This window comes from Tigriopus californicus, chromosome 9 (assembly GCF_007210705.1).
Source record: "Tigriopus californicus strain San Diego chromosome 9, Tcal_SD_v2.1, whole genome shotgun sequence".
In the NCBI taxonomy this organism is placed as follows: domain Eukaryota; kingdom Metazoa; phylum Arthropoda; class Copepoda; order Harpacticoida; family Harpacticidae; genus Tigriopus; species Tigriopus californicus.
The window spans coordinates 15,618,847-15,631,468 of record NC_081448.1 but is presented as its reverse complement, the minus strand read 5'-3'; the positions used below and the strand labels follow the sequence as shown (position 1 = coordinate 15,631,468).

Sequence of the window (12,622 nt, the reverse complement as noted above, 5' to 3'; positions counted from 1 at the left end):
TGTTTCTCGTGGGGTTTGTTGTCTCTGGGGCGTTGTTACGAAATTTGAAGTCCGATTTCGGGATTTCAAAACAAAGCGCCTAAAATTAATGGTCGAATCCCGAATACACTCATCCCCCCCCCCTTCCCAATACAAGTCGACTGGCTTCAGGGGAGCTTTACTATTGGCTGGGGTGAAAAGTCATTAATTAAGCTCAGTAATTACATGGTCCTACCTTAGTAACACTACCAACTTACCTACTACTTAGGTTCGGGAGCGTGCATTCATGATCGGTAGCTCGAAGACCTTTAAAATGCACCTTTGAATGCACTCGTCACACTCACAATTGTCTACTTCCTATGCTTGTCTTGATTAATTGTCTCGAGACTTTTAAAACGTCGGCTACGCTTCAATTTGTCTGCTTTTCTAGGTGGGTTCCCCACCGGCTGTGTTTTCATCGTTGCTTTGGTGGAACAAAATCTTGCTACCAAGAACTCTTAACACATTTTTAAAACTCCTCAAAACTCATGGACGTGCTAAGGAACCCATCAAAATCTTTGACAGACTTGGGGCTAGCTATGCAATAAATACGAGCTGTCGTTGGTTGGCTTTTGGGCTTTTGGGGGAGAATCAAGTGAGTCATGTGTGAAATGGAATGAAAGAGTGGCAAATAACCATTTTCAATTTTCCTTTCACTCTCCTACGATCGTTTCTTGTCTCATTTTCTCTTTCTCTCTTTCTCTCTTTCTCTCTTTGTGTTGGTCGGCCCAGCAGCACCCCAGGCAGACCAAGCACACACTCACACACTCACTCACTCACTCACTCACACATGGCCAGGACATAAAAACGCATGCACAGGGCTTTTTATTGGTCTTGCACGAGGTCCCGTTTCGTATTTGGTGTTATTATCACTATTCTGGGGACCCGTAGGTCGGTCATTCCTCCCTTCCTTCCGTCTGAGCAGATCTACGTCCGTCCGTCTGAACCTCGACGGCGTGGTCCATTCATCGACGTCGAAAGTTCAATCACCCTCCGAGCAGAAGCGTACGCAATAATCTCCTCATGAAACGACTCGTGGTCGTGGATAGAGACCGGGACGGAGGGATCGAAATGAGCCAACTGACGCACAAAACAACCCCTATCTCCCCGTTGGGTCCACCCATGGACCCTCGTTCCAAGTCCCAAACACGACCTGCTTGGCCAGCCAGCTTTCCCTCACCGTCTTAACACCGAGGCTCTCTTTCTTACGTACCTACATGGACTGATTGCACGATCTTTCCGGACAGGATCGTTGGACCTAGGCGCTCGAAAGCTCGAGTTCCCAGTACCATCCATACTGTACTATACCGTGAATGTAGTGCATAACATAATCTTGCATGCTTCCACCTCATGGGACGGCTTGAATCATCAAAAAGAAAGAGAAAGAGCAAATCCTAGTCGTTTTCGAGCCAAATTCGTTCAGGGTGAGACGACTACGTGAGTAGCAGTAGTGGTGCTACTAGTAGTAGTAGTAGTAGCAACAACCACAACAACAACAACAGCAACACCCTTGGAAACGAGATCAGACCGGGGGTTGAAAGAGAGAGAGAGCGAGAAAGAGAGAAAGAAGGAAAGAGAAAGAGGAATACTCCGTGGGGCGAGTCAGTCAGTCGGGAGGGAGAAAGAGAGGCATGCAGGCGTCAAACTAGGTTATGCGAGTTCATTGAGCTTTGTCCTGAATTCCAAGCGAGACATGGTAAAAATGGATAAACGTGGCTCAAAGCAAACAATTTGGCGCTTGGAAACCCCACACCTACTCATGTGCCATGACATCTTGAGAGCTAAATATAAGTGGTATTTGATTGACGAAGTCTCGCTCCGAATGGATGAAAAATGCGGAATGCACGTGGACAGCGTGGAGCACATGAAAGTGCCATAAAAATTTGGTTACCCTCAGAATGGAACGCGGAAACAGATCCAGGCGGCCAGACAGACAGGCCGCCAATAGTAAATAGAGTCAATCGGAGCACAGTAGTGGTGCCTGGCTCTCCAATGTTGACCAAATGTAACCAATAACTCCAGCCGGTGATGTCAAATAAGGAATAATTGTCAAATCCTCGGTCCCCTTGGCCGAGCCAAGGATTGCACTTGTCCACAAAATCAAGCACATCTGGCATAATTCGTGTTAAAGGCGGTTCATTTTCGCTCTTTACGGGCTGGATCGTATTGCTGCTATTGGCGCTGTGGTTGTTGCTAGTCTTGTTGTTGTTGTTGCGGTTGTTGAGTTACCTGATCCCCTATGTCAAATCAAAGTGGCAACATTTGCCGAATGAAACGAAAAAGCGAAAAAGCGAAAAAGCGAAAAGCTTTGCCGTCATTGTAAGCCAATTCAAATCAAACAATGACCAAAAGGTAGGAGAATCTAGGTATTATATATCTCCCCAATCCTCGGATCCGCCTCCAAAGACAAAAAATGGAGGGTGAGCCAAGAGCCACGAGAATCTGCCCACAAGGATTGACGGATCAAGAAACTTGGTTGAAAAAACAGGAAAAATGTGTCGGAAGCACTCGATAATTGTGGCATTGACGGAGCCGTCCACACAAAGACATACCAGTACGTATGTACGTACTTACGTACGTACGTACGAGCACGTTCAACGTATCTGGGTGGATGGGCCAAGAGGCAATTTTCCCTGAACCTCTCCGAGAAAGAATCGAGCGGGAGAAAGAATGGCCCGATAAGATCATGGGGGAAATGGGGATGGTGTACGTATGTTGTGCTGGCGACCACATTCACATTCACATTCTACCATGTACCAGGTTGACATGGATGGAAAGAGCAGCCGGCCACCTGAAAGGATGATTGAAGAAACAACTTCGACTCTGCTACTTACGTACGTACATGTGTATATAGATATATATACAACAACAGGACGATGTCCGTACCTAGTACCTAGTAGTACCTAGTCAGGGAGACCCATTTCCTGCCATTCACCATTGGCCATCTGAGAAAATGATGTCCATGGAGACGATCAAGGGAGACGATATGATAAGAGAAAGCGAACAACCAGCCGTTTCCGAAAGGTGCATAGCATTGAGTTTGTATTTCCGAAATGGTCTGGACTTTGGGTTGGATCCGAGTCAAGTGAGGACCCCGTCTGGCTTCACCATCATCATTACTAGGATGCTGATGATAGTAATAATAATAATAATAGTAATAGTAGTTATAATAATGATCATAATTATAATAAATAGAACAGATGAACAGGTGAGCTCGCTTTCGCATGAGGTACGTATAATTTGCTTTTTCTACCATGATTAGGTAGTGAGGTTAAAAAATAAACCTGGGCTGTTTTCCGAAATATAGAAATTGATATCTCTGTAATTGGTTGTTGCGGTTGATGTCGTCTTAGTATATAAATAATGTCCGTAATAATCTGTTTCACCAGGTTCGAATGTGCGCGGATTTCGAGAATTGCCGCTTCAAAGGGAAGAGTGAGAGAGAGACCGCGATTTCCGCATCACCGGGAAGAAGGAGGGAGGGAGGGAAGGATCGGGCTGGTTTCGTTTGGGATTTAGTTCACATCATCGTCATCATCATCATCATCATCATGATTGATTGACTGATTGATTGATTGATTGATTGATTGGCCGGCTGGCCTTGACGCTGACGAAAAGTAACAATTGGGAGTAAAATGCTGAGGCAGTGACGATTTCTTCGGATCACCCACCACCCACACTGTTGCTGGCAGTGGGATGGGTGGGTAGGGTGGTTGGGTCATCAATGAATAATGAACCGGTTTGTTGAATCAGTGTTCAGTCCATTTGCAGGAGCCGCAGAATGCCAACGGGAACATGGTTGAAATGGTGCTGTAACACACGGAGATCTGACAGAGTCTTTGGTCGTAGGCTTTGACGAACTTGCTGTGAGCTGAGATAACGGAGACTTTGAGGCTGGTTCCAAAGAGCCTCTAAACGGGACTTGACCGCGGCAAAGAGCGAGCCCAGTGTCGGGTTGGCGGAGTGGCCCAAGCTCATCATGACCCGATGGACGTGGTCCCGCATCCACGTGGGTTCCGAGGCCATGGCGTGACCCACCAGGGAGAGCGCCTCCTCGCCCACGAGGACGTGATCGGGGTGGCCGTGGTGCATTTGGTAGCGGAGGAGCCACGTGAATGACGAGCACTCTCGCTCTTTCGTGAGATGAAGTCCGATGTCTCCGTGGCACACGCCGGCGCGAATGGGACAGACTTGAGCGCCAAAGTTGAGTAGAAAACGAATGAGATCACGAGCAGCATCGCCGTGCTCGACGGCCAGGGACAAGATGGACCGATTGGCAGTGTTCAGGAGGTTGATAAAGGCGGGGCATTGATCCTCGGGCATCGAGCCAAGCAGGACGCGAAGGATCTCGAAGGCCTGAGGGAACATATCTTTGGCAAAAAGGCTGTGAAGCTGATGGAGAACCGTGTTCCCATGACAATTGACCAACCCTGCCACGTGACAGGGCCTTCTCAGCAGGATTGATACACCTCGGAGAACAAATGGAAACGATTCTCGCGAACAATCTGAAAACCGAAATGAGGTCCTCACATTAAGACATGACCTTTTCTCTGTTGAAAATGCTTTCGATGGATTCGAGAATAATTATGCATAGAGTGCATGCCGACGCATTGAGGTCTAGCGGATCTTAGATTGTTGTACACACATATGTGCGGTGGTGGACTTACTTTTGACGAGGAGGTGCATGGCTGAGTTTCCATCCAGGTCCAAAGCATGGATATCACAGCCAAGGGAGGGTGATGATGAGAAGTCACGACAACCGCCGCGCACCAGAGTCTCCAGCGTCTTGAGATCGTGAAACGTGAACTGGGAGCGGGCACAAATTTCCAAGATGGGATGTAGCAAAGGATGCCGGGGGTGGGCAGCTTCCAACACGGCCTGCTCACCTCGGCTGTCCTCTTTGTCCCATTTGACTTGACCACCATCCAGGCAAAATTCCAGCAGTGGATTGGAACTCATTGACCCAGATTGACTCTTGACCCTTTGGAGAAGCTCAGGATGGAAGAGAACTTCGGTGTAGGGCAGCAGAGGTCGTGAGGAAGGTGAGGAGGTTGGTGAGGCACTCGAAAGCGCATTTCGCCCAATCCCGGAGAAATCCGCCATGCTGAGAAACGAGTTGGCTGGCACTGACCGGAGGTCATCCCGCAGGTCATCCCGCCTTGATTGAGGAGGTGAGGGGGTGGCGGACTTCCGGCAGCTCTGACTTTTCGCACGTCTCGACGACTCTTTGGGGGAGGATGGCATGGTGGTGATCCTGGCTGGCAATGTGTACTACGCATGCCTAAAACAAAACAAAAAATCTAAACTCATTCATTTGCCTCTTGTCATATCAATAATGTGTGCGCCGACGCTGCCTTCCACCGGATACATTGGACCGCGCTATCAGCAACTTTTTCGACAAAAATACATTTGTTTGAGGCCATGTCAACTTTCACTGATAAAACATGCCTGGTCGGCTGAGTCGCGGATAATAAAGCTCCAGCCAAGCAATGATAAGCTCGAGTTTCGACCACAGAGAAAAAGCAAGATTAGCGCTAACCGACTTACCCCGGTATATTATTATTACTCGAATGTCCTTTCACCACTTTCTTTCATCCCGTCATGATGATGATGATGATGATGATAATACGGAGGAGGACGAGTTGTTGCCGGGCTTGGAGCGATGATGTGAGCTCCTTACCGGTTTCGTAGACACTGCGATCCCAAAGGAACCAACAACATCCCATGCGTTGTGAATGTGTGCATGCAACTAACTCGGCAAGCCACCAACCCAGAGAAAGAGAGTGAGTGTTGCTCGGTGTTCTCCTCCTCGTCCTACGGCTTTTACATGTCCTCGTCCCTCGTTCCTCGTCCCTCGTCCCTCGTCATGGCGTTGAAAGGAAGGAGTTTTCCGATGCATCTCCTCTCTCTCACTCTCTCACTCTCTCTATGTGTCTTGGTACGTTGCCTCCTTCACCCATATGCCGTGTGTAAGTGTGTAAGTGTGTGTGTGTGTGTGTGTGTGTGTGTGTGTGTAAGTGTGTATTCTTATGCTATGTATGAGTGAGTTGGGTGAAGCTCTCCAATTTTGAGATCAGAGACGATCGCCGTCGGACTTGGAACCTATCCTCGGCCAACTTTGCTCCTTAGTCACTCGCACTACACGTTATTCGGGGTATAACGTACAACCCATCCATCCTTTCATCCTTGCTCTTGTATCGTCCATGGAGGAGGATCCATCCATCCATCCATCTATCCATCCATCGCAACACCAAAACACCGTTGCATTTACTACTTCAGCTCGCAGTCCTTGGAGGTGCAAGGAAATCGACGAAATTTCTCTCGCGGCGCGATGATCGCCGTTTACTTCAGTAACCTCTTGTACCTCGGGAGTGGGGAGATGTCCGTCCATTCCAACATGTAGTAACACTCCTCCCGTCTAATTCTCTGCGTTAATCTTGGTAGCCCAACCGCGTTTGAGCGAGCATCGGGCCGTTAAGGTTTGACTGCGAGCTTCGAGCGCCGGGGGCACCACACTCTGAGCCACGACTGGGATGAAATTCAGATTGAACACTATTTCTAGAGCTATGGCTCTTCAAGTGAGTGAATTGGAATGAAAGAGGGATCACTTCATAACGCGAAAAATAAATCGGTAAACAAAACATCATGGCGTTAATTTCTTGCATTATTAAACGAGTGTCCTCTTTAAAGCTTAAGGTCAAGGTGTTTAGCCATCAGCTTGATTAAAATTGGTGCCTCCATTGATTATTATATTAAGCTCGGAGAATGAGCTGAATCCCCTAAAGTAATAGCCATGGACTGCAACGATAATGCATTAACGGAATGAGTAGGAAAAAGTACCCCTGAAATGGTCCTACAAATTCCTAAGCCCTGCTTTGAAAATTGCGGCTAAATGAGCAGAATGCAGACAGAGTGCATCATGAATACTTGACCTGATCCATGTTATAAATTGCAAGGCACAAATGGGGGAAAAGTTACACTTGAGCCAGACTTTCTAGGCCTGGCATTACACTCATTCCTGAGACCGCAAGATCGATTCTCAGCCCACTTTGGCCCCCGGCCCTGTTTTTGACCACACGCATCATCATCTGCAACCTTATCAGATCGAGGTCGTCACTTCGATTGCACTATTGCACAGATTTCGGTTGGAAGATAACTTGGAAGTTCATTTTCAAGCCCACTCTGGACAGCACCCTTGCTCAAGATCTTTGCATGAAAACCTTTTAAACCAGGAGGATAGAGCAACATCCGGCTGAAAATGATAGCTTTCTCATAGTGTCCCTTGGATCCTTCGAACATGAAGCGTGGTGGATAGAATAAAACAGATGCCAGATCTCAGATCCCAGGGCCTCGTACTCGATGGCAAGTAAGTGGGAATATTGCCTGCCCCATTAACCCAAATGTTTGTGCATGAGTATCCGTGGGGCTTTTTTATCGGCCTTTGAGTCCTTTGAGCCCTTCACCACAATAAGTAAGGATTCCCCACCATTTCAAAGAAAAGGGCGTTCACCCGCAAAGCGTTGTCCAAAAGTATCATGGACAGGGGGGAGCCGATGGGGCTTCAGCTCAGAGGTTGTTAGTATATAATTCCGCTAGTACGTAGAGGCGCTGCCTTCAATCGGTTCAATGACTTTCAATTCAATTGCAAAAGAAAACCACTACAACGCAACACTCTTCTTTGCTCTCAACCTCTTCTTGTCCCCATGTTCGTACATACGCAGATGGACAAGACTGATGAATGTCTCCATGATTTCAATGTCAGTGGAAAGTAAAGATTCTATATTCAGGAGCTTTCCAGGAAACATCGAATTGAGGACATTTCTACCGACCTTCGATCTCCAATTCTGACTTTCTTACAACAACGTCAAGTTTTGAAGATGGAGGTGGTACAGAAGATGGCAATCGTTCAGAGCTTCAGCCAGGGCACTAGTAACGAACTAACAGCAATTCGGTCCTTTTTTTTCAAATTGTGCAATTGCAACGACCCCCAAAACTAAAAAAATTCTCGTTACTCGTTCCTTTTGAGCTTCCAGAGTGGCCTTTACTTTTTTGTTCATATGGTGACAGCTGAGGAAATTTAAGGCTCAGCCCCTTGGATAAGCAGATGTTGCCATATTTTGCTACTTGAATATCCATTTAGCATATTATTGACAATTGTGCTTGCTCATAATTACTCTGAGGGTGCTCTTGGTTTTAAATCTTGTTGCATTAACTACATCTTTTCAACTAAATTTGGTTGGACTAAAGTTCAGTGCAGTTGTCAAGCAAGGAAAAATATTTCTTTGACTTGAGTATGATGCATCAAATTTTCAATGTCTCCACATTTCCACGACTTTAGGCAAAGGCTTCTAACAACAAGCTTTACCGGCTTGACCATGTAAAATACTGTTTTTCCATCATGACTTTTGGGACATTGTTGCAAACTTTCAACAATAATTACCCCATCCAGGGTCCTCCTAATAATGACTCCTCAATCATGATGATGAAATAGATTTTGAACAATCATGCCAATTCAATACCAATGCTCATTATTGAAAAAAAAAGTAATAAAGTCTTCAAATGTTACATGTAAGAACTGTTTGAAGTAAAATACACAATTTTTTAAAGAAGTCTGGTTTTGATGGGGCAAAATCATGATGAAATGCTGGTCATTTAAATTTTAGCAAAAGCAACACGGAACGCCATTACTTTTTTGTTCGAGTAACGGTTGCGTAACGAATCACTATTTTTGACCAAAGTAATTGTAATTGGAATTCGTTCCTTTAATTAAGGAACTACTAATGCCCTGGCTTTAACTTGAGCATACAAACTACGAACCTACCCACGGGGATATGGCCCCTCCTGCTAATGCCACGCGGAGACTACTGAACGTTATAAAGTGTTTGGTTGTTCATGGCCTCTAAAGGCACACGCATACCTGTGCCAATCATGTAAGCGAAGTGTCAAAGCGTAATCAATTATAACTAACAATAATCAATAATTGGTTCTATATGTTCAATTAGTTGGGTAACCGTGCTAAAATGTACTCGGAACCAATGCTGGCTGTATTCGAAGTGAGAGAAATCGGCCTCTAGTTACTGAGGGTCGACTTGTCTCCCTCTTTAAAAAATTGGAACAACGTGAGCTAATTTTAGTGAAGATGGAAACTTGCCCTCACCCAAGATGCAACGCATCAAGTATGAGAAAACAGGAGCGAGAACCAGTGAGCATCTCATCAGAAACTGAGATGTCACGCCATCAGGACCAGGAGAACTGGAAAACCTTAAGTCCGTGATGGCCGCTGAAGCATCTTGATCTGTGACTACAAGATCATTTAACACCGCAACTTGGCTAGCCTCGCCAATCTCAAAAGACCCATCGTTAGAGCAATAAGCTGTCGCCCCTAAATTCTGTGGAATGGAAAACACGCTAGAGAGATGTTCTCCAAGCATGGTAGTCATAACCTCTTCATTGTCTATGGCCTCACCACTGACCTCAAGGGGCACTACAGGGTGTTCCATCTTTTTCTTAGAGTTTCCATAAGATGTGGTTGTTTTTAGATTCGACCTGACCTCCTGAACCACTCTACTCTCCTTTTTCAACTGATCTGTCTCAATGGAGGCCTTAATTCTACCTTGGATCAACTCCACCTTTCTTTGAAGGCTAGCCGCAACTACTGGATTCAAATTGCTCTGGAGCCTTTTTCCTAGTTCGCAACTCTTTTCCAGAACGTTATCGCTCTGGTGGCTACACCAACATGCTTTCAATGGCATTTGAATGACATTTTCTTTTCTTCTTGTCTAAAAATCTGTTTGTCTTTTGAGAATGTGTTACGGACGCCGTTTTGACATTTCTTGCCGCTTTTGATAGCAATTTGCCCTCAGGGTTCACTTAAAACTGTTGTGTGGTTTTAAGAGGATTTACTACTTTCATTATCTGAATGGCGCTATCGGTTTTTCAACCATCTTTGTATTTTCTCAAGAATTGTTTTGAAAACAGTGCATTCAATGACCTCTTGTCATGGTAGGTTTATTTTTGGAATGCAAGAAAAAGGTCCGCATTTTATCCTCTTTAGGAGATGCCTGGCTAAACATCTGTCAATTTGGCGCCAGGGGTTCCCCAAAGACTTTGGACTTTGATGAGATAGATTTGTCTACAGCAAATCAAAAACCGCGCAGAAAACGGAAATACATGGTTTCCTGTGCTGAGCGACGATTAATATCTAAGAATGATTGATAAGTTTGTGCGTGAAAATGTCCAAATGTAATGGATTAAAATTACAATTACAACACGGGTACGGGCACATAAAATTATACATTACTTGCCTAGCTAGGGTGCCTCTCTTGTGCCTTAGCAGTGCTCACTTGGAAGCTAGCTAGATTGATCCAGGGTCTATGATTGGAATGGGCCTCATGACAAGCGCCTTCGTAAACCAGAGCCCAAGTTCGACATCATTTTCGAATAATACTCAAATATGCCGAATTTCAGCCGGGTCATCTGATTTTCATCTTAAGATTGCGAGTCGCCACTCGCCAGGGTGGCAAGTTGTGACGGTTGTGAGGCGTGTTTCACGTTCCTTTTTTTCTCATGGCTCCGTCTCTTCTTGTGTTCTTTGGGGAAATTGTCGAGCTCAACAAACTGACGGACGGACGGACCGTGGACCCTAATAATACGTCGAACAAGTCGGCTCCTCCAAAGTCAGCCCAGCACAGCTGATTAGGGGGGAGGGGGGAAGAACCTAGCCATGTATACGCTGCTCTCCAGTTGGACAGGAGGCACACGATCAGACCAGACAAGACAACAGACTAGAACAGTGAGGGAAAACATCATAACACATTACCTAAAATCCCCTGCTTGTGCTGAGGTACAAGAGACTGCCGTTGATAGGCTGAGCGAGGTCATCATCATCCTCTCCAGAATTCAGCGAAATCTCTCTGTATTTCTGTTTATTCCTTTCCCTTTGTGTCTCTCGCATCGGCACTACCATCTTCATTTCTTCATCATCATCATCATGGGCAATTGGCAATTGGAGGCTGGCAAGATGTGCCTGTATGTGTTTGCACCCATCTCCGCATTCTATCTTTTTCATCAGGTACAAATCAGAGCTCGACTTTGTCACTCATTGACCCATCATGCATTCATCATTGACCAGCATCTATGTATGAAGCCCTGATTATTTGTCTTTCATCATGCCTACCTGACTTTGTCGAGCCTTGAGAATTGAGCCTTGAGCCTTGGGTCCTTTTTATTGCTGATTCTTTTTTTTTTATCTTTTTTTAATCTGTTTAGGTCGACTATTTCGAGGATTTCATCAAATCGTTTCAACGGAAACAGCGCAATGAAGTGACCGTGAAAGAGGAGTCCCTTTTCAGGAATAGCTTGAACGTCATCCAAGAGGCCAAGACGCCTCAACAGGATTTCCACTTGCAGCTTCGTCAGTGGGAGCAAGCCCAACAAGCCCAACAAGCTCAGCCAGCCAACGGAACTCACCCACTAGCTCATCCTCGAGCCTCCCTCGACTGCCCCCCCCCCACCCTCCACAACACACACACATCTATTTTAACCGCCTGGGGGCGCGGGGACCCTAGTTGAGAACAGCTTAGATGATGGCCTTCTTCTCGCCGCCCAGGCGATTAACCTCAAGTCCGCCATGGCTCCGGTCAAAACAACCCGCCTCGCTGTACCAAGTGACCATTTCCTCGTTGTCCGGACACATTGATCAGGCTTGTGCCAACATCTTCTTGGAGCACGGGGTCTTTGGCAAAATGTAGATGTGCTCGCGGGCCATCAAACGTCTCCAGCATTATTTAGTCATGCAGTTACCGCTGACCGTATTCGAACACTTGGTTCGTGAAACGCAACCGGAGCCGGATTCGAACCCAATACTGCTGGAGCGACGATCAACGCATCAAAATTGGGCGTGTTCCTCCACCCCAAATATTGCTCACTTTGAAGTCGACAACAAGGGCAATGAGTTGATGCAACATCAGGATGACGGTCTGGACGAGATGTTCTGGTGTAATCAAATCCACAAACTGGTGAATCTCACGCATCTGAGCTTGAACCTGATCACCAACGGATGAGATCCTGATTTGTGTGGGCAATTCCTTGTCCCAAGCTCGAGGTGATCAATATCGTGTCCCGCATCGGCAAGACATCAGCACGACCGAACACGCCGGGCATCACCTTGAAGTTCTGCGTCTCAGACATCGGGCTGAGATCCCTTCAAAATTGTCGTAATCTCAAGCGAATCACCATGAACAAATTGTGAATCACCCCCATGCAATCAGGGATTTCCTTGAAGGAATGTCGGTTCACAGCGCATTCAGGGCTGCATGTTCGTATAAGAGATCTGAGTTCTAATGATCACGTCGCATTAACAAGATCTCCCAAGGCACCAGGGAAGCTTGGATGGAACTCCATTAGGGTTAAGGGCGCGCATCAGATCTCTGGGACCCCGAGCAGGATTCCTTTGATTGCATGGTGTGATCACATCTATGTTCAGTGATTCGCTTGAGATTACGAACAATTTTGAAGGGATCTCAGCCCGATGTCTGAGACGCAGAATATCAAGTGATGCCCCGTGTGTCGTGCGATGTTGCGGATGCGGGACACATATTGATCA

General features: G+C 46.3%; 2 protein-coding genes across 2 annotated transcripts; one reads left to right on the top strand and one right to left on the bottom strand.

The window, feature by feature from the left end:
* Positions 1-3,043: 3,043 nt before the first annotated feature.
* On the bottom strand, positions 3,044-6,283 carry LOC131886223 (uncharacterized). The gene is made up of 3 exons (XM_059234489.1): positions 5,566-6,283; positions 4,686-5,299; positions 3,044-4,523 (listed from the first exon to the last, which is right to left on the bottom strand). The coding sequence occupies exons 2-3, from the start codon at positions 5,260-5,262 to the stop codon at positions 3,775-3,777; spliced, it is 1,326 nt and encodes a 441-aa protein (XP_059090472.1). The 5' UTR covers positions 5,263-5,299; positions 5,566-6,283; the 3' UTR covers positions 3,044-3,774.
* Positions 6,284-10,826: 4,543 nt separating this feature from the next.
* LOC131886803 (uncharacterized) lies at positions 10,827-12,268 on the top strand. The gene is made up of 3 exons (XM_059235207.1): positions 10,827-11,089; positions 11,287-11,472; positions 12,116-12,268. The coding sequence occupies exons 1-3, from the start codon at positions 11,009-11,011 to the stop codon at positions 12,266-12,268; spliced, it is 420 nt and encodes a 139-aa protein (XP_059091190.1). The 5' UTR covers positions 10,827-11,008.
* Positions 12,269-12,622: the final 354 nt, after the last annotated feature.